Source organism: Phragmites australis, chromosome 6 (assembly GCF_958298935.1).
Source record: "Phragmites australis chromosome 6, lpPhrAust1.1, whole genome shotgun sequence".
NCBI lineage: Eukaryota > Viridiplantae > Streptophyta > Magnoliopsida > Poales > Poaceae > Phragmites > Phragmites australis.
In genome coordinates this window covers 22117130-22136156 of record NC_084926.1, presented here as the reverse complement: position 1 = coordinate 22136156, position 19027 = coordinate 22117130, and the positions used below count along the sequence as shown (strand labels likewise).

The following is a 19027-nucleotide window of genomic DNA, read 5'->3' as shown; positions in this document are numbered from 1 at the left end:
ACTTGCGAGTATGGTAGCAAACTACACTTTTTATATATGTAATATACGCAATTGACTACATACATAAACAAATCTAGCGAAAATACCATAATTTCTTTATCATTCTAAAATTGATGCTGTTCTCTATGGATTCCTTGCAAAATTGTTGCGTTCTATCTATTTTCAGAAAAATAAATTCTTGCCTTCTGGATACACTTTACCAGTCGTACGATTTTCTGGAGAAGACCCCTACATCTTATTATTTTACCGAAAGATCCCTGCCAAGCGTCTTCATTGACCTCAAAAAGTCCACGGGTACACGGGGAACGAGTTCTCCCCAGCCGCAGGGGTAAACCCGTCAATTCCCACACCGGCACCACCAGCCCAAGGGCCAGGCCGCCCCGCTACGGCGAGACGTAATCCTCTTCACAATAAATAAATAAAAATAAACGGAAGGAAGGAAATCTCTAAGTAATTAACGGGACGAGATGTAGAGAGAGAAACCCTGGGAGGAGATAGACTGATAGAGTCGTCGCAGGAGAGGGGAGAGAGAGAGAGAGAGAGTAACAAAGGTGGTAGATGTGAGCCACCCTCTTTCTATCCCTCGCCAACTTCTTCTCCTACCAACTTCTTTTTCCTCCCCACACCCCTCCCCTCCCATCCTCCGCGCGGCCGCTCCTCGCCGCTCTCCGCTGCCGCCCGCCGCCGGCCGGCCTCGCCGGTACGTGCCTTCTCGCTGTTATCTGCGTCTTTGCGTGCCTCTTGGACGTCGCGCTGCATTGATGATTGATTCTCCGTCGCCAGCGCGCGTTTCCACGGTTCTTGAATTCCGGCCGGCGCGGGGTTGGCCGGCGGCGGACTTTTCGCCGTTCTTGAATTCCGCGCAGTTCTTTGCCGTGGCGGCGGTTCCTTCCGCTGCGTTGTGTGGCCTCGCTGTTTTGTTCTCGTTACGGCGGATTGATTGGAAGGTGGCGGTGGTTGGGGGTGGGCTTGCGGGGAATTCTTGCGTTCCTGAGGGGTTCGTTGGATTGCTCGGTTGGTTCCTGGGGTGGCGAGGGTTGGGTGACTGAGGGGTGGTTGGGGTGAGGCGTCTCGCCACCCACCCTGTTTGTGTTTGTGATTGATGATTCGTGTTTTTTCGGTTGGGCTGATGGTGGTAGGTGTAATCGTATAATATGTTGGTTGTTATGATGAGAATTACGCCTAAAATTTTGATTTTGATGAGCAAAGTCTTGGTTTTGCTGATTCCTGTTTTGATGTCAGATTATGGTTTTGGGGGGATAAGGTGGTATTTACTGAACTGTGATTTTGTGGTACAATTTACTGTTATAAAGGAAGTTGCTGTCTACAAAAGCTAATTATAGGATGTGTAGTAGGATTCAGTAGACCCTGCAGTGTGCTTGCCTTCTTGGCCACTTGTGGTAACTGGTAGTAGTGGCAAGTACACTGCCTTAACTTCTGCTTCTATTTTTAGGCGGGCTATTTAGTCGGATGCTACCGAATTTCAGTTGCTTCCTGATTGAGTTTACTTAAATCTGACTAGTGCTTCCACGTGATTGGATGTTATGTTGGAGAATTGGTCTATTGTCATCGATGATTGGATGCTGTGTTCCAAAATTGGACTATTGTCACCAATGTTGGCCATTTGTTGTCCTTCTGGCTCTGCATTTGCTGTGTTTGGGATCCTTTAGAACGTCAGATGGAAGTTGTGTCCCGTATGACAGTGGACACATGTTAGTGGCTGTAGCTGTGAGGTTTTTATGCTGTGAGGTTGCAGATAATCCATATGATTTGATTGGATCATATCTCCTATATCAATATTTTTTGGATTGTTGGATTAGGGCCTGTAGATCCACTTATTTATCGCTCAATACCTTATGATGTCTAAGTGATTGTGGGGTGTGGATTTTCACTCCCATTTGTTCAAGGTGATTAAAAGTTCTATTAAGATGGCACAATACTCATCGGATGAATGATGGGATACACTGAATTGGCTGAATGAGTTGGAGCTTTATCTGTGGTTATCTATGCAACTAGTAAATAACTTTGCCTTTTTTCTTTGTGATTTTACGCTTCTTATTTTCTAAGAGCCGAGTTTTGTCAAAAAAAGTTGCTTTATCCTTCCTTATGATAACACATGTGTATTAGTTGTGAAGCTTTCATGTAGTCCCCCCTGCCCCTGGACATGTAATTTTAAGAAGGTGACAAACATACAGTTCATGCTATTTTGGCCTTTCTGTCGTGTTCTTATGTCCATTTTCCTTATATGTTCAACCATTTCAATGGAAATTTGGTTATACGCTATGCTGCATTATGTGGATTAAGACCCTGTTTGTTTCCACTTCGGATTGTGGAAAACAGTTTTTATAAGCCAAAGTGGAAACAAATAGGCAACTTATGAATTCAACTTTTAACAATCCATCCTTCAGATTGTAGCAATCCCACAATCCATTATCCACCGGCTTCCTTCAGCTTTTGATTTGCAAAAAGACCCAAGTACCCATTGAGCTTTCATGGTAATTACCCACCACTGCCATTGGCCTACCTTGCCCCCACGGCGCCCATCCTACACCTGACCGCATCCCTCGCTCCCCACCCATCCTCTCGTTCTCCTGGCAACCCTAGCCGCCTCCCTCGTCGATTCCGTGCCATGGCCACCAAAAATCGTGCCGCCCTACCTCTACCGGCGCGGATTCGGCACGGATGGATACGCTGGACCTCAACACTAGGCGTCCGAGCTCACCGACGCCATCGCGTACTGGGACGCTTTGCGAGCTCCGGCGGCTGGCGCGGAATCGATCCCTGGTGTGGATGGCTCGTATTCCGGCGTGGATGGAACCACTACGACCTCCCCCATCGGCTCTCACCGTGGATACACAGCCGACACCCTCTGATTTGAAGCTTTCCCTGTCGCCTGTCTTTCCTCCGCCGCCATGAAGATGTTGACCATCGACCCGCTGCTGCCGAGCTTTTCCTGGCTAGCTGAGCACTTGGTGAGCTCCTTGGATTGCACTGTTGCGGGTGCCACCCTCCACTAGTCGAGCCCCTACTCGATTCGCCGCTGGCGAGCTGCACCATGCCGGCAGCCAGCCAAGCCATGGACGCTCGCGAGTGCTGCTACAGTGAAAAGCTAGATAAACTAGCTATGCAAGTTAGAACTAATGCATTCACAATCTTGTAAAAATCATAGAAAAATAATTACAGCTCAGAAAAATATGAAATAAATTTTGTTAGTTTTGTATTCATCGGCCCTACACGTTAAAAATACATGCATGCATGAAATGTCCACTGAATTTCCTATCCTTAATTAAACATGTTATAAATTCTTAAAATCATGGTTAAATCTAATACTGTCCAAAAATCATGAAACCAGTTCTTATGACTTTATTTTTACATGCTATATCTGATAAAAATATGTGCACTCATGAAAATTTCAAAAATCATGAAACAAATATTCAAGTTTGCATGAATGATGTATCTTTTAAATTTTCTTTATGGTTTTTTATATTTCAAAATGAATTACAAGTCCAATCGAATGTTAAACGTGTCATAAAAGAATAAACAGGCCACCCAAAACAACTGAGGGCATTACAAACTATTGACATAAAAAAACAGCAATCCACTCCCCTAGAATTCAGGTTGCCAAACAGCTACTGGCTTTTTACAATTCAGCTTCGTACAATCCAACTTTTCACAATCCACAATCTGCAAGCAGCTTTTCATAATCTCCAACTGAAACAAACAGAGCTTAACTATGTCTGTCATCATCAGACCTATTTGTGCACTGATATGGCATTCTTATTTCTAGCATCTATGAAGCTATTTTAAAAGTGATAAAACATTATTCAGTAGCTTGTTTGAACAACATGGATGATATTATCGTCCATGCTCAAGAAACAGTTACGGCCAATAGAAACACAGAAATACAGAATTACGAGATACTTGTATTGTTATTGTGCATTCATGTAATGCCTAGCATCGCCGGAATCCCTTGAGTACTTTCATGGAACCTTTTGCTTGTCCATTTTTTTTTTATTTCAAGATTTATTCATCTCCTCATATTTTTGACTCTGTTGCAGGTGGCATTTGAAGTATGGTTAGCTTGAGGAGACGTCGACTATTGGGGCTTTGTTCTGGTAAGAGAAAAACATTTCAATACCTTGAAAAATCTTGCCAAGATGTTGTGAAAATTGTTCAAAGAATTTATGTGCTGAAATAGCATGTCTGTCGATCATACTTATCATTGCGATTTTAGTTTGGCTCTTGAAATAGAACCTTTCAGTATCTTGCTATTCTGCATACGTTTTGCATGGAAACATATAAAATGTATTGTGTGCATTTCAAAATTTATAATAGTTTGTTGTTCTGGTAGAGTAAACGATATTATAATCAAAATTACGTCAGTAATACATCACTACTCCCCAGTCCTCACATACATGTTAGTGCATAGTAGAATTTGGTTGTTATTTAAATATTAAAAGGAGGGCCATAGGAAGTTAGGAGAGTGTGGGTTTCTGTGAGCGGGAAGTTCGGTTGCAAATTATTGCAGCTAGTACCAGAATTGGCGGTACATAGAATTTTGGCAGAAACTGCCGGTACTAGCCGGATTGGACCATAGTTGGGGGGCCACACGAATTCAGAACATGTTCTGTTTGGACCATAGTTGGCCATGGTTGGGGGACCTTTTATCATTCTATTTGGTGAAGCTGCAGGTAACTATAAAGAATTTTTTCTAGAATAAATGATGATAAGTTTGAACTATCATATATATGGAGGCACACATACAACAAATATTCCCGAAATACACAACTAAAGTCCTCATATACTTGGAAATAAATCCTTATAACAACATCTGTTCTAGTAAGTTACTGATGGAAACTACATGACTTTTACTGTTATAGTTGGTTTGATTAATAATCAAAGTAACAGCCCAAATTGCTTTTGGAAAATAATAATTTTTTTTATACTTGTGTCATTATTTCCCCCTACAATTAGAACCTAATAAAGTTAGGATCATTAGAGTGAACAAAATTATAAGCCTATCTGGGATCATCTGCGTAGCTATATCAATGAAGCAGTATGTCTGCTATTTTTTGAATAATCATGTCAGTGTAGCTTTTGTTTCAGGGAAAGATTCATTGCCAGTAGATATTCCCAAGCCTATTGAGAATGAAAAAACTGTGGAAGTTGCACACTCCAATGTGAAGCCATTCAGTGTGCATCCACTGCCCTTGGTAAGTTTCACATTTCAATGCTACTCCCACTAGTCACAAATATATGACGTTTTGGACAAAGTTCCCGTCAAACTTTTAAAACTAAGACTATCAATATATTTCAAAATATGAAAAATCGAATGTATAGATTCGTTTTGAGAAGTACTTTCATAATATCACAACTTTGTTGTGTTTATAAATATATTTGAATAGAAAATAGTGGCCAAAGTTACCATTCGAAAACCGCGCCATTGTCCAAAACGTCAAGTATTTATGACCGGAGAGATTATGTAAAGTTTTGCTCTTAGCATGGGTTAACCATGTTACATTATGTATGCTGTGTTTGACATCTGTAGAAACTATGCAGCATCATTTCTATTTTTGTCCAGTAATTACCATGAATCATGGTTTATTCAAGCATTTATTTGAAGTCTCAATGAACGGACTGTGACAATTATTTCTGAAAGCTATATTTGTAGCTCTCGATTTTAATGACAGTTTGGTGCTATTTGTAACAGTGGCTGCCATTAACCATAAAATAACTCTTGGCAAATGAATACTGCGTTTAAAATTGTATGATTCTTAAGATTGAAAATTTCAGTTTTTAGGCAATATTAACAGTTCATGCAACTTTGTGTACCCTATTTTGAGATCATTGATCCCTAAGATCACAATATTTACTCACTGTATGTTTCATTTTACTCGCTGATATCTTTCACATTGTTTCCCTTTCCAATGGTTCTTTTGTCTCAGTTTCCGTACTGTCATAACTTTAGCCATAACTTCAATAGAACTTGTAGCTTATTGACTTTTGACCTTTATTGTTCGGTTGAAACCACATAGCACCCTATGTTCAAAAGTTTTACGTTTTGAAATCAGTTGGTACTCTTGATTTTGTTCCGAGCCTGAAACTTGTAAAATCATCTTTTGAGGTATTCTAGGTCTAACAGTACATGCTGCAACTTCTAGCCTTTTACAAATAACATATTAAACCCAGAACAGCTATAGCTTAAGATCACTAGGTGAATGTAACTGAACTGGTTCATTTCATGAACGCCTAGGCACCTAGCCTTCTCTATTTTTATCATCTAAACCTCCTACATTGGTATAACTTAGATATAGTCATAGTTGTTATGGCGTCGGGATATTGTTGCCATAACGACGATATGTCGTCGTGGCGGAAATCCCCTTGTCGCCACAGGGACGCCACGGCTCCGCCGTGTATGGCGTCCGCCATATCGCCGTGGCGTCCCCGTGGCGCCTGTATGGCGTCCTGTGGCACATGGCGGCTTTGTGGCGGGCGCAATAGAAGGTTAGGTTGGTGGTGACTTACCTGGTAATCCAGCGAAGGACTGAGAAATCTACCCGCATCATTCTGTCCGCATCCATCGAGAGCCTGCAAGGACTGAGGAACCCTAGCCTGAGCCGGCGGCGGCGGAGGCGGGACAGTCGATCTCCGCCCACCCCTGCTTGGAAGTCCGCCGCCCCTGCACTTGCTGTGTCCGCCGCCCCCACCTCGGATCTCCAGCCGCCCTCCATCGAGTAGCTCCCCGACTCCTCTTCTATTGTGTTTTTTTTTGTTCTGTTTTAACTCTCACGCACACTAGCAGCCAGTAGGCCAGTAGCACACTATGAGCACATGCACACTAGCAGAGTAGCAATAGGCCAGTAGTACACGCACACTAGCAGTAGCAATGTAGCACACTTGAGCACTTAGCACGCACACATGTCAAGCAGCCAAGCACACATTGACACGTAGCAGTGTAGCACACAGCTCAAGCACTGCTGCACTAGGCACACATAACAATAGGGAGTAGGCAGTAGCTATACTCTAAGCTGTAGCACATATAGCAAAGTACCACACTAAGCAGTTAGCGCACATAACAGTAGCTTAAGCACACTAGCACACAATGACACAACAGTACAACTTTGAGAGATGAGAGAGTTACATGTCTTTTGTGCTACATTTACATTGCTATTTGCCTTTTGTGCTACATTTACATTTCCTAATATCGTAGATTATAACTGTTAAGCTACATTTACATTATTATTTGTTAATATCCTAGACTATAATGTGTGTATTCGTCACGTGTGTATGGTGTCACCACGCCACGCGTCATGGCGCTGTAAAGTTGTGAAGGTGGTGGGTTGCCACGCCGTCATAACAACCATGGATATAGTTACTGTTCGATGTTACCTGCTTACATTATATCATTTTTCTCCTTTAGTTGTCTTTATGAGTTTTCAAGTGACATTTCGTAGCAACTGTATTCTGTTTCAGAATGTTCTGAAAAGTTGTTAGTTGCAGTTGCAAACATGATTTTGTTTAATGAAACTTACCTCATTGTTGCAGACAAACACTTCTGATGTGCTCACAGAATCCCCCAATGGTTCTGACCCTTTGAAGGAAGAGAAAACCCAGTACTATCCAGGTTCATACTTTATTTTTACTCAGTATTAGTAGCATTTACCTCTCTATATAAAAAGTGTGCATAAGGTCCAGCTTACTTTTTGTATTTCTTATATGGGAAAAATGCAAAACCCTCCCAAAAGTCACTTGGATTTTGACTTTCCCCCCAGAAGTTGTTTTGTTGCAAAAAAACCCCCTAAAAGTTTGGCTTTGTTGCAAAAAACTCCCCAAAAATTCAAAAAAATAAAAAAAATCACAAAAAATTCTAAAAAAAATAGAGACAATTCTAAGACCTTCTGTGAATTGTTTTTTTTTGAAAAATAATATCCTTTGCATCATATTTCATGAACAGGAAGTTTGGAAAAAAAAGAAAAACGTGCACCTCATTTATTAACTCATGTTATTTTAACTTTGTCATGTCTACCATTATTTTTCCTACACAAATCATTGTTTAAGTAAACTAATAAAAGTGGTTTCACTAATTTTGGGGGTGTTATGGATTAGTTATAAATTAATCTATCTGCAACACATTTACTCAATCCTGCACGCTACAATAACTATTTCAAGATTTTATGTATTTTTAGAAGATAGAGGATCATGTAAGAAGACTAAAAAAGTTGGTTTTATGATTTTTGGATAAGTAAATAATTAACTATGCATTTAACTTGAATTAATAAATGAGCCGCACGTTTTTCTTTTTGTTTCAAACTTACTCTCCATGAAATATGATGCAAAAGATATTATTTTTGAAAAAAAAATTCATATAAGGTCTTAGAATTGTCTCTAGTTTTTCTTAAAATATTTTGTGATTTTTTTTAAAAAAATCGAATTTTTGGGGGTGTTTTTGCAACAAAGCCGAACCTTTGTGGTTTTTTTTGCAACAAAACAACTTCTGGGGGAAAAGTTAAAATCCAAGTGACTGTTGGGGGGGGGGGGGGGGGTTTACATTTTTCTCTTCTTATATTGAAGGTGATATGTAGAATTCCTTATACATAAGTTGTGTCGTTCTCATGCTCTTTGTTTTCTCAAAAAGGAATGCCAAGTTGAGATTAAAGTTTTACAATCCCCTTGCAAAAGAATAAAGTTTGAGTGTTTGACATTCGAAGTGAGATTTGTCAGCTCCAGTGAAAAGATTTTAATGTGTGACTTATTTTCCTTATATAGGTGTGTTTTAGCTTTTCTCAAAAGGACTCTCATTGTTCCTTTTCTTTTGCATGCATTCTTTTTTGCATGTACAAAACCTCTTATCTTCCTCTATTTCAGATTTGCACAGCTTATTTCACCTTAATCCTCGTATTGAGCTTAACAATTTACTCTAGTTGATCAGAACATTATATTTTCTTTCCTTATGACTTCAGGCAAGGAAATCAAGCGCAGAAAGAGACATAGAAGAAAACAGTATGTGGACCAAGAGCCATGCATTATGAGGGGTGTCTATTTCAAAAACATGAAATGGCAGGCTGCAATAAAAGTTGACAAGAAACAGATTCACTTGGGTACGGTTGGGACACAGGATGAAGCAGCCCGACTTTATGATAGGTATTAGCTGGACTACGCTTAACTGCACACTTATATTTAGCCATGATATTTCCGTCTCACTATTTTCAGATACTCTTTTACCTTGTCTAACACAAGCTAATGGCCACCGCATGATGAAGATTGAAAAGCCAGATGGTATTCAAAGAATGTGGTAGCCTGCAAAGTTTAGTACTTCTGGCATACATACATATATATATAGGACCACTTTCAGTGAATCTATATAATTTTTATTCCCTCCAGTCACAAAAAAGTGTCGTTTTGGGTTGCATGGAGTCAATATTTTAAACATTGGTTACAAATTACTCTTTATGTATTGAGTTTGGGTATTTAAAAAAGATATGGGCAGGTTTGTCTTGAAAAGTAATTTCGTAATAGTATAACTTTACTATATTACACCAAAAAATAGTAGTCAAAGATGTGTTTTGGGGATCATGTTGATGTCCAAAATGACACTTATTTGTAACCGGAGGGAGTACTATTAAATATATCTAGTTGGGAAAAATAAAGTAAGTTTTCGCTAGTACAATTTTAAATACTGTTATGTGTTAGCAATACCCTAGAATGTCATTATTGTCACATTCCAGTTTTCAGTGTGAACTTCAGTTAGTTTGTCTTTGTTTGGCATACTGACAAACATATATGCATACATTCACGATAGGTTAAATCTGTGCAAGAGCAATCTTATTTCTGGAATCTTTCCTATTGCAACAGTGTATGCATGACGTTTTCACCTTCCAGTGCTGTGTACTTTTTTCGACAACAAGAAGCCATGGATTAGTCACGGTACAGCCAAAGAAACAAATTTTAGAACAGAATTTTTAGTTAATATCTGCAGAACACCAAGAAATAGTACATGATTTTGTGGCCTCAGAGGCTCATGTTTTGTTGTCTTTGTATCTCAAGTTTTTCCCAACCAAAGGAAAGCATGCTAGATTCTGTTAACAGTTGTCTGGCACTGTGAAAAACATTTTAACAACACCCACAACAACAACAATGTTAAAATTTATCTATTTCACCTTAAGTTAACTCTATTAAGAATAGCAACTTGTATTTAATAGTAGCCCACAGGGGCAATATATAGAGTATATGAGGGAAACCCTAGAATAGGAGATTATTATAATACCCTTAACACCCCCTCCCTTCAAATGGAAGGCGTTTGCAATAGCGTTGCATTTGAAAGAGATAGCACTAAGTAATAGACTCAGATTAATACATCAAAAAACTGTCTCTTCAAAGCTGTCTCAGAGTGGAGCCTTGGTAATCTTGTTAAATCAAGCTGAAGAAGTGCAATGCGAAGGACAAAAGTAGAGTCGTGCTGATGACAACAAAAGAATACCCTTAGTCAAGAATCACAACAAAGCGACGACGAGTAGCAAGACAACAAACGAAATTGCCACTAGGGCTACGGAAAGACCAATATGATAAGGATGCCCCTAGACTAGGAGATTACTATAATACCCTTAACACCCCCCCTCCCTTCAAATGGAAGGCGTATGCAATAGCGTTGCATTTGAAAGAGATGACACTAAGTAATAAACTCAGATTAACACATCAAAAGAGAGAGAAAAAGATGAAGAGATAGAATGGAGGATGAGATGTTGAGCGACTCCCCTCTTTCATCTCTGCCTGGCCTCACCCCGAGCCTGGCATCCACCGCCTCCCAGCCACCTGCCCCATGCTCCCAGCATCCACAGCGACGTCTTCCCCCCTCTCTCCCCTGACTCGCCCCTTCTGGCCCGGCGCCCCGTGCTCGGGTAGGACGAAGGAGCAGCGTTGGCTCTTCAATTTCCCTCGTTCTGGTTCTTCCTCGGCCGCGCTTTCTCCGTCCGTGCCTCCTAGCCCAACCTTGCCAGGCGTCGTGCCGCCGGCAGAGCGGAAGGGGAAGGCCGTCCTCCTTGAAGAAGGGCCAATGCATGTCTCTGCCCCGCCCTTTCCCATGGCTTCATGGCGGCCTCTCGGCGCGCTCATTTGGCCATGCCTCTCTCTCGCAACAATTCTGTGCTGGAGCCTGTCCCGTCTAGTCAGGTTGACTCCGACGGGTGGACTTTTGTCACCGGTTGTCACCGATGTCGTGCTCCGCCGGTTGGTGGCGTCGCAAGCCACCATCTACCCCCAAGCGTTGTCTGCCCGCCTATCTAGACGGCCGATGCCTCAACTGTTTGTCGTGGACGCACCGCCAGGCGGAATGCCGTCTTCCTCCCCGGTGCTTCCGTTGTAGAGGGTTCCAACACCATGCCAAGAATTGCAAGCGTCCGCGCTCATCCTCTTCGAGGTCCGGGAACTCTGATGGTTGGCGCCAGATCGTCAAGTTCGTCCCCTGGTCAATCCACGTCGACTGGTTCGGCAGCAGAGGATCCCACCCCGCCACGCCACCTCGGACCTGGCTCAGAAGGCTTCACACCATCAGGCTCCTTGGCCTTGGGGCCATCTCCTCCCGGCTCTCTGCAGGTGAACATGGGCCCCCTTAGCTAGCAGTTCCAATCCTCAACGCTGGCTACCAGGTCTCCGCCTAGGAGGCTATTGACTCAGGCGCCGCTCCCTCGCCGGTCCAGCGTATCGTCCCATGATCGGTTGGGTTCGCTGCGGAGGAGGGTCAACTCCGGTGGGCACTCCTAGCATACACTGATCGTGCTCGTCAAGGCTTCTCTGCTCGCGAGGTTTCCTTCCTTCTCTCAAGCGAGCTCTCTGTTCCGGCTGAGCATTTCAGCGTGAAGGCCTTCTTCCCCGACAACTTCCTGATCGTCTGCGGTTCTCAAGCCATCTGTGACACCATCCTGGCCACCAGTGGAAGAACTTTACCGGCCGTTGTCACCTGGTTCTTTCGGTCATGGACGTGGTTGTCCTACGCATCTGGTGCTGTTTCGACCTACCGGGCGGTTGTTGCCTTGCGCGGCGTTCAACCCCACACATGGTCTGTGCCCACTGCCCAACATCTCCTCGGCGATGGCTGCTGGGTCGAGAAGCTCGACGTTGCGAACAACTTGGCTGATCGGACCTCGCGTATCTACGTGTGGTTGCTTGGTGTGTTTCACCTCAGGGCTTCCCCAGCAATGTAGTGATGGAGGTGATGAAGCCAGAGAGGGTGATCCAGTATGAGGACCCCTCCATGTAGCAGCTTTTTGGTTTTCTCCCACCCCACATCATGGAGAAAAGGTCCTTGCGCTACAATATTTCTATCCGCCTTGTTTCTCTGGCTCAGTTTCGTCACCCTTCGTCTTCGAACAGCGATGGCTCTATTCCATCTGAAGACGGCGACGACGAATTTGACGTTCGGGTTTGCCGCCGGACCGGCGATCCTACGGCTTGTCGTTGCAATCTTCGTAGTCTGGCGCCTTCCTCTCCGGTAGGCGATCGCGCTCGCGGCGTTCGATGAGCGGCGGGCGTTCTTTCGGCGCAGCCAAGCTTGGTGCACATCTCCTTCGGTTCGTTTCTTGGCTCGGTTTCCAATGCTGCAGCTCCCTCGAGGGGAGCAGTTGCCTCGCGTCACAAGCTGCTGCCTTTCGGCGAGCCTCTGATAGGGTCCACGGACCCTGTTGTTGCCTCTCTTCCAGCTCGTGAAGGGCCTACTGCTAGGGCCTTTGACCCTATGTCCATGGAGCTCTCCTCGGGACCCGCTACAGTACAACGTATCCTGGTCTTGTGCCTTTGGTACGCCCCGGCCCAGCGCCCCATGCTCCGTCTCCGCCAATGCGTCGTTGACACATATCTCTGGTGTACACGAGGCGTCGCAGGTTTCCCACATCGCGGGTGGGTTCTGCGCTTGCGGTGTTCCCTAGGGCTCTAGTCGCTGGCACCCATGTTGCTATGAGTCATGTTAGTGATAGCCCTGTATCTTCAGGCCCGGGGCCGCGACCCACTTCCCGCTCTGCCTCCAGGTGCACGCGGAGCCCGGCGTCGCGGCCCGGCTAGAGGCGTGGCTCCACGACGCGTTGCCGGACAAACAACAGGAGCCTTCTGAATCGGCGTCAGCCTATATCCGTTGTTGATGCTGCCTCTGAGGGACATGCCGATGCTGTGCATGCTAGATCCGAAGGGAACGTGGACACCCAGGCTACTTTGGGTTCGTCCGTTCAGGCCTTCCTTCAAAGCCTCACTAGGGAGATCCCCACCCCCTCGCGTCACCTCCCCGCCGACTCCATCTCGTGTCTGACCGAGGTCACCGGTGGAGCTCCCATTTGGTTGCTAAGAGTCGGGTTTCCGCCGTTCGGCCGTCCAAGCAGGGAGAAATCCTCCTGATGCGCCGCTTGGGCCTTATCAAGGATGGTGTAGCTGTTTCCCCCCACTGGCATCAGGAATACCTACGGCTTTTCGAGAAGCTGCTTACTGAGCAGCACATTCAAGCGATTCGAGAACTTTTCCCCGCACATGGTTTCTTTGCAGGGGAGGCATCTTCGCCCTCAGGCCCCTCAACTTGAGTGGTGAATTGGTCTCCTTGCGGTCATCTCCTTTGATGGATAACCTTAACATCCTCAGCTGGAACATTCGCGGTCTCAATTATGAGGCTCGGCGTAACGTGGTTCGTGCTTTGGTCGCAAACAATGGTGCATCGGTTGTTGTTTGATCGGAACTAAGTTGGAGGTTGTTACTCCCTAGTGAATGAATTTTGCGGTCCTGCTGTTTCGGGATACTCCTTTTTGCCTACCTCTGGCACTCGCGGTGGCGTGTTAGTTGCTTGCCAACACCCACACTCCCTATCTGCGGTCCAGACGCAGCAGTTCTCCGTCACAGTCCGCATCTCCTCGGAAGCAGCCGGCAACTTTTTCCTAACAGCAGTGTACAGACCAAATGATGACAACCTCAAAGACGCCTTCCTGTCTGAGCTCGCCGGGATCCATACGCCGGGACCATAGTTGATCATTGGAGACTTCAACATGATTGCCTCGGCAACCGACAAGAACAACTCTAACCTTAACTGGCGATCGATTGCTCGTTTCCGTCGCTTCATCTCCGACCACGAGATGAAAGATCTGCATCTTTTTGGGAGGCGCTACACATGGTCTAATGAGAGGGCCTCCCCCACTCTGGCGCGGTTGGATCGGGCTTTGACTTCTTCGGAATGGGATGCGGCCTTTCCGAACTGTCTCTTGCAAGCCTTGTCCTCGGAGTGCTTCGATCACTGCCCATTGCTCTCAACTTCGGTGCTCTCCCAGGGGCGTCGTCGTTTCCAGTTCAAAGCTCTCTGGACCAAGTTGCCTGATTGTCTACAAGCTATCGAGCGTGGTTGGTTCTTGCTGCGTAGTGAACATGCCAAACCTCCGCTCATGCGTCTGCACCTTCTGCTCTCGCCGTTGCCAAGGAACTGCAAAGTTGGAATAGTAGGACTGTAGGTAACATTAAGGAGCAGCTTCTTCTTGCTCGAGAGGTCATCGTTATTGATCCGATTGGCCACGGTTCTATCCATCACCGTTGCTCCCTCTATGCAGATGACGCGATGTTGTTCTTATCGCCAACTTGACAAGATATTAACACTCATTTGTCCATCCTTAACTTCTTTGGGGAGGCCTCGGGCCTAAGAACTAATTTGAACAAATGCGTCGCCGTCCCCATATGTTGTTTCGAGGAGGACATCAACACTATCAATGAGCTGCTTCCCTGCAGCTCCTCATCTTTCCCTATCCAATACTTGGGAGTTCCTCTGACGACCGGCCGCCTCCGCAAATGCCACCTGCAGCCTATTGTTGACAAGGTTGCAGCTAAACTTCCTACTTGGCAGGGCAAGTTGATTTCTAAGCCGAGGTGGGCAACCCTTGTGCGCTAGGTTCTCTCCTCGACGCCGTTGCACACGCTTATGTCCATAGTTGTGCCCCCGTGGGTGATAAAGGAAATTGACAAGGTTAGAAAAGCTTTCTTTTGGGCAGGCGACAAGGAGACGACCGGGAGGCGCTGTTCCCTATCTTGGTCCCGTGTCTGCCGGCCTCTGGGGTTCGTAGGCCTTGGCATCCAGGATCTTCGCCTCGCCGGGTTTGCGCTTCGCCTCAGATGGTTGTGGTGGCAGCGGGTCGACCCAGCGAAGCCATGGGCCAACCTTCATCTTCATCACGAGCGTGAGGTCCAAGCTTTGTTCCTCACGTCTACCAGGTTCGAATTAGGTGACGATGCTTCCTTTCTCTTCTGGTCTGATCCATGGCTCAACGGGCAGTCTATAAAGGCTATCGCGCCTGAGCTGATCAAGTGCGTAGCTCCGTTGATCTCAAAGAAAAGGACGGTACGGGAGGCGTTGCACAATCGTAGATGGGCTCAGGGCATTACTGGCCCCCTGACGGTGCCTGCGCTTGTGCAATTCCTGCATGTGTGGAGCCTGGCTGATTTCGTCAACTTGAGCAACGTTGCAGATCGCTTCATCTGGAGGTGGGCGAATTCGGGGCACTACTCTTCCAATTCGGCTTATCAGGCCATGTTCCTGGGATCCGTTAGCTTTGAGGGTGCTTCGTTGGTGTGGAAATCTTGGGCTCTATACGAGGTCAAATTCTTTGCTTGGTTGGCCTTGCACGGTCGGCTCTGGACTGCGGTTCGTAGGCGCCGGCATGGCCTTCAACCCGACAACTCTTGCACCCATTGCTCACAATTGCCCGAAACTACAGATCACTTGTTTCTCCATTGCCCTTTGGCTCGCGAGGTTTGGTGGAGGATTTTGGGAATCCAAGCTCCTATTGCGGCAGTCTCACTCATTGTTTGGTGGTTAGACCTTCGGTGATGGGTGGCTTCGGACTTCCGCAAGGGAGTAGACTCGCTGCTTCTTCTCACCTGGTGGAGGCTCTGGCTACTGCGTAATGATATCATTTTCAACAACCACTGCATCTCCTTGGATTCCTTGGTTGGTCTTATCAGAGACGACATCGTCCGATGGTGCGAAGCAAGAGCGAGGCATTTGGCGATCACCATGGAGCGGATGCGTTCCTCTGGCACGATCCTATGATCTAGCGCAGGCTTGTGGACTTCTTGTTGCCTCCTTTTTCTGTAATCTCCTATTTCTTGATCGTTCTTACTGCCTTTGGCAGCTATTGTAACCTAGCCATGGGCGTTGTGTAAAACTATCTGTTCGTTATCTCTTCTTAATACAATGATACGTAGCTCTCCTGTGTATTCGAGAGAAAAAAATACATCAAAAAGCTGCATCTTCAAAGCCATCTTAGAGTGGAACCTTGGTAATCTTGTTAAATCAAGCTGAAGAAGTGCAATACGAAATACAAAAGTAGAGTCGTGATGATGACAACAAAAGAATACCCTTGGTCAAGAATCGCAATAAAGTGACGACGAGTAGCAAGACAACAAACGAAATTGCCACTATAGCTACGGAAAGACCAATATGACAAAAGGATGCCCCTAGATCAAGAATTGCAAATAGTAGCAAGACAACAAATGAAGTTGTCACTAAAGCTACGGAAAGATCTAGATAGCTAAGTTGCATCAATAACGACGGAAAATAAAATCGACTAATTGACAAAGAAATATGTGGACTCACACGGCATAGATGAACTCAAAGAGAGATTGAGACTTGGATGGATGCAGTGGAAAGGAAAACACTTAAGCTAGACCTGGCAGCGACACAAAGATCTATGCCAAAGTAAGATGACGGGATCCAAAGAAGCATAAAGACCAGCGGGAAGAGAGCACCGTTCAATGGATCCAAACGGGAGCAGCAGCAGTGGATCCATTGAAAAACAGAGCAGAGCAGCTGCAAGTACAAGCGGAGCAGAGCAAGATGCGAAAGAGCAGTTACACAGCTGAGCAGCGGCACCCCAAGCCGATTGGAACAGCAACGAGGCCGGCAGAGCGACGAAGAAGACCCGGAGCGACATAGCCAGCGATTTCTCGTCGGCAAGCAGCGGATCCTGATGGCGAATCGACAGACCCAGATTGAGCTCCACCTCGGTGAGCAGCGGGGCAGCACAAGCAATGTTGCCCAAATATTGTTGTCCTTGAGCCCGAGTTGAAACTTTAAATGATTAGTCTTGGCTCTTTAGGAAAAATAACAGCAGCTGTTACTCCACGAAAACGTTTGAACTCTTGATTTAAAAAAAAAAATACAATGTGATTCTTAATGTCGTACGTCCCTGTCAAGGCCATATGATGTTGTTTTGATCCGAAATATTTGATAATTTTGTTATAATATGGGTGCCTAATTTGTTGCATGAATCAACAGCATTTGACATAATAATAAAAATTCTCTATACGCAGGGCTGCTTTTATGTGTGGAAGGGAGCCAAACTTTGAGCTTTCTGAGGAAGAGAAGCAAGAACTGCAGAAGTACACCTGGGAGGACTTCTTGACAGTGACTCGAAATACCATAACCAGCAAAAGTAAGACTCGGAATGTCTTGATATTTATGGCTTAAACCTTGCTTGTATTGTGAGTAGGCATAGTAACGTAACCTGTGTTCTTTTCTCTGGCTCTAGAACAAAGGAAGGTTGGGTTGCATAGGCGTAGCAAGGCGGACTTGTTCATGGGACAGAGTGATGGTGATACTGAGATGGTTAATGGTGGCGGTGGCTCTTCAAATTCTGACAATGGAGATGTGAGCATCGGCATCGTAGATCGCTCCCATAGGTCATGGCAACCCTAGTGGAGTTCCCCAACGCATTCATTTCGATCAAGATATGATCTCCGTTTAGGATTTTGTTCACTCAATAATTAATTTCCTGTGCATAAGGCCCTTGTTGGTCTGATAAAAGGTTAGAGAAATCATTCCATCAGAAATAAGAATTGGAGGTGGTCCATATAGGAGCAATTTATCCGAACAATCATGTATACCGGTTCCAAAATTGTGTATATGTACCGATAGGTTCACTGCAAATTTTACGTAACATGTAATTAGTTTACGGTATCATTTATCTGAAAGAAATTGTTTCCTTTCCGATACAATGTGTAGGCATGTAGTGTACAAGAGAGATGCGCAATTCTGCGTATATATAGTACAATTTTGCATTGCAACCATACACTGTACAATCCGGTGGAGGAAACGCGAATGTCTGGTCGGCGGCGAGCAGGAGACGCGCCTCCGACGGGGCGGATGAGGTGCAAATAAACCGGAGTTGCGTATTGACGGCTTGAACGGCATATGCAGGCGAGAAAGAGAGTCCAGTCCAGCGGCGGTGTCGGACGGCGGCAACCTAGGCTGGGTGTCTGACAGATGATGACGGTGGTGGCAAGGCGTGTGGTGTGGCCAAACATTGGCAGGCGTCGACGGCGGGGACGGGATCCTCTGCAGTAATACAGAGGAAAATAATTTTTTTAATAAACAGTAATCCTCAGTAAAAATGAAGAAAATTTATTTCGGGTACTGTAGCTGTGCGGGTATGTAAAAAAGGAATTAGTTTCGGTCTTTTATATCGTCCGATGCATATTGTTCATCATTATATAGTCTTATCTTGAAATATTAAAAGTATCGGAAGGTAAGAAAAAACATAAAGGTGGACATAGATTACTCACATATTGTATAATTAAACCCATTTTTGACGAATATTTTTATGATCACCACCTCCAAAGCTTGACAAGTCTTCAAAAAGTCTTTTATTTCATTCTTTTTCTGTAGCAACATCTGGAACCGCAACCAATAAGTCCTCTGAAAATTGTTTACAATAAAGATATATTAAAAGTATGGATGAATACGATATCATTTCGACTGAGCCATATTGACTAAAAGATGATAGCTACCTCATTAACATCTTGTTCTTAGTTCTTGCTCCCTTTTCTTTTAGCTAACTACTCATAATATGACGTGTATTGCTAGGTTTTTCTAATACTTAAGACAATAGAGATAATTTACCAACAGATTCTAGTAAAGTGATATTGAAAGAAAAGGTGATTAATGGTTTTATTCTGACTGAAAAATAACATTTTTGGTTTTCATCCTCGGATTATCTTGGTTAAAAGAACACATCTATCT

General features: G+C 44.7%; 1 protein-coding gene across 2 annotated transcripts; it reads left to right on the top strand.

Moving 5' to 3' along the window:
* The first annotated feature begins 490 nt into the window (after nucleotides 1–490).
* LOC133922117 (ethylene-responsive transcription factor-like protein At4g13040) lies at nucleotides 491–17995 on the top strand. Of its 2 annotated transcripts, none has more exons than XM_062367294.1 (7): nucleotides 491–700; nucleotides 4059–4115; nucleotides 5095–5213; nucleotides 7546–7624; nucleotides 8961–9141; nucleotides 17320–17441; nucleotides 17538–17995. In XM_062367294.1, the coding sequence occupies exons 2-7, from the start codon at nucleotides 4073–4075 to the stop codon at nucleotides 17702–17704; spliced, it is 711 nt and encodes a 236-aa protein (XP_062223278.1). In that variant the 5' UTR covers nucleotides 491–700; nucleotides 4059–4072; the 3' UTR covers nucleotides 17705–17995. The 2 variants fall into 2 exon arrangements, with proteins under 2 accessions (XP_062223278.1, XP_062223279.1); XM_062367295.1 differs by having other exon boundaries at nucleotides 493–700; nucleotides 5107–5213.
* The last annotated feature ends 1032 nt before the right edge of the window (nucleotides 17996–19027 follow it).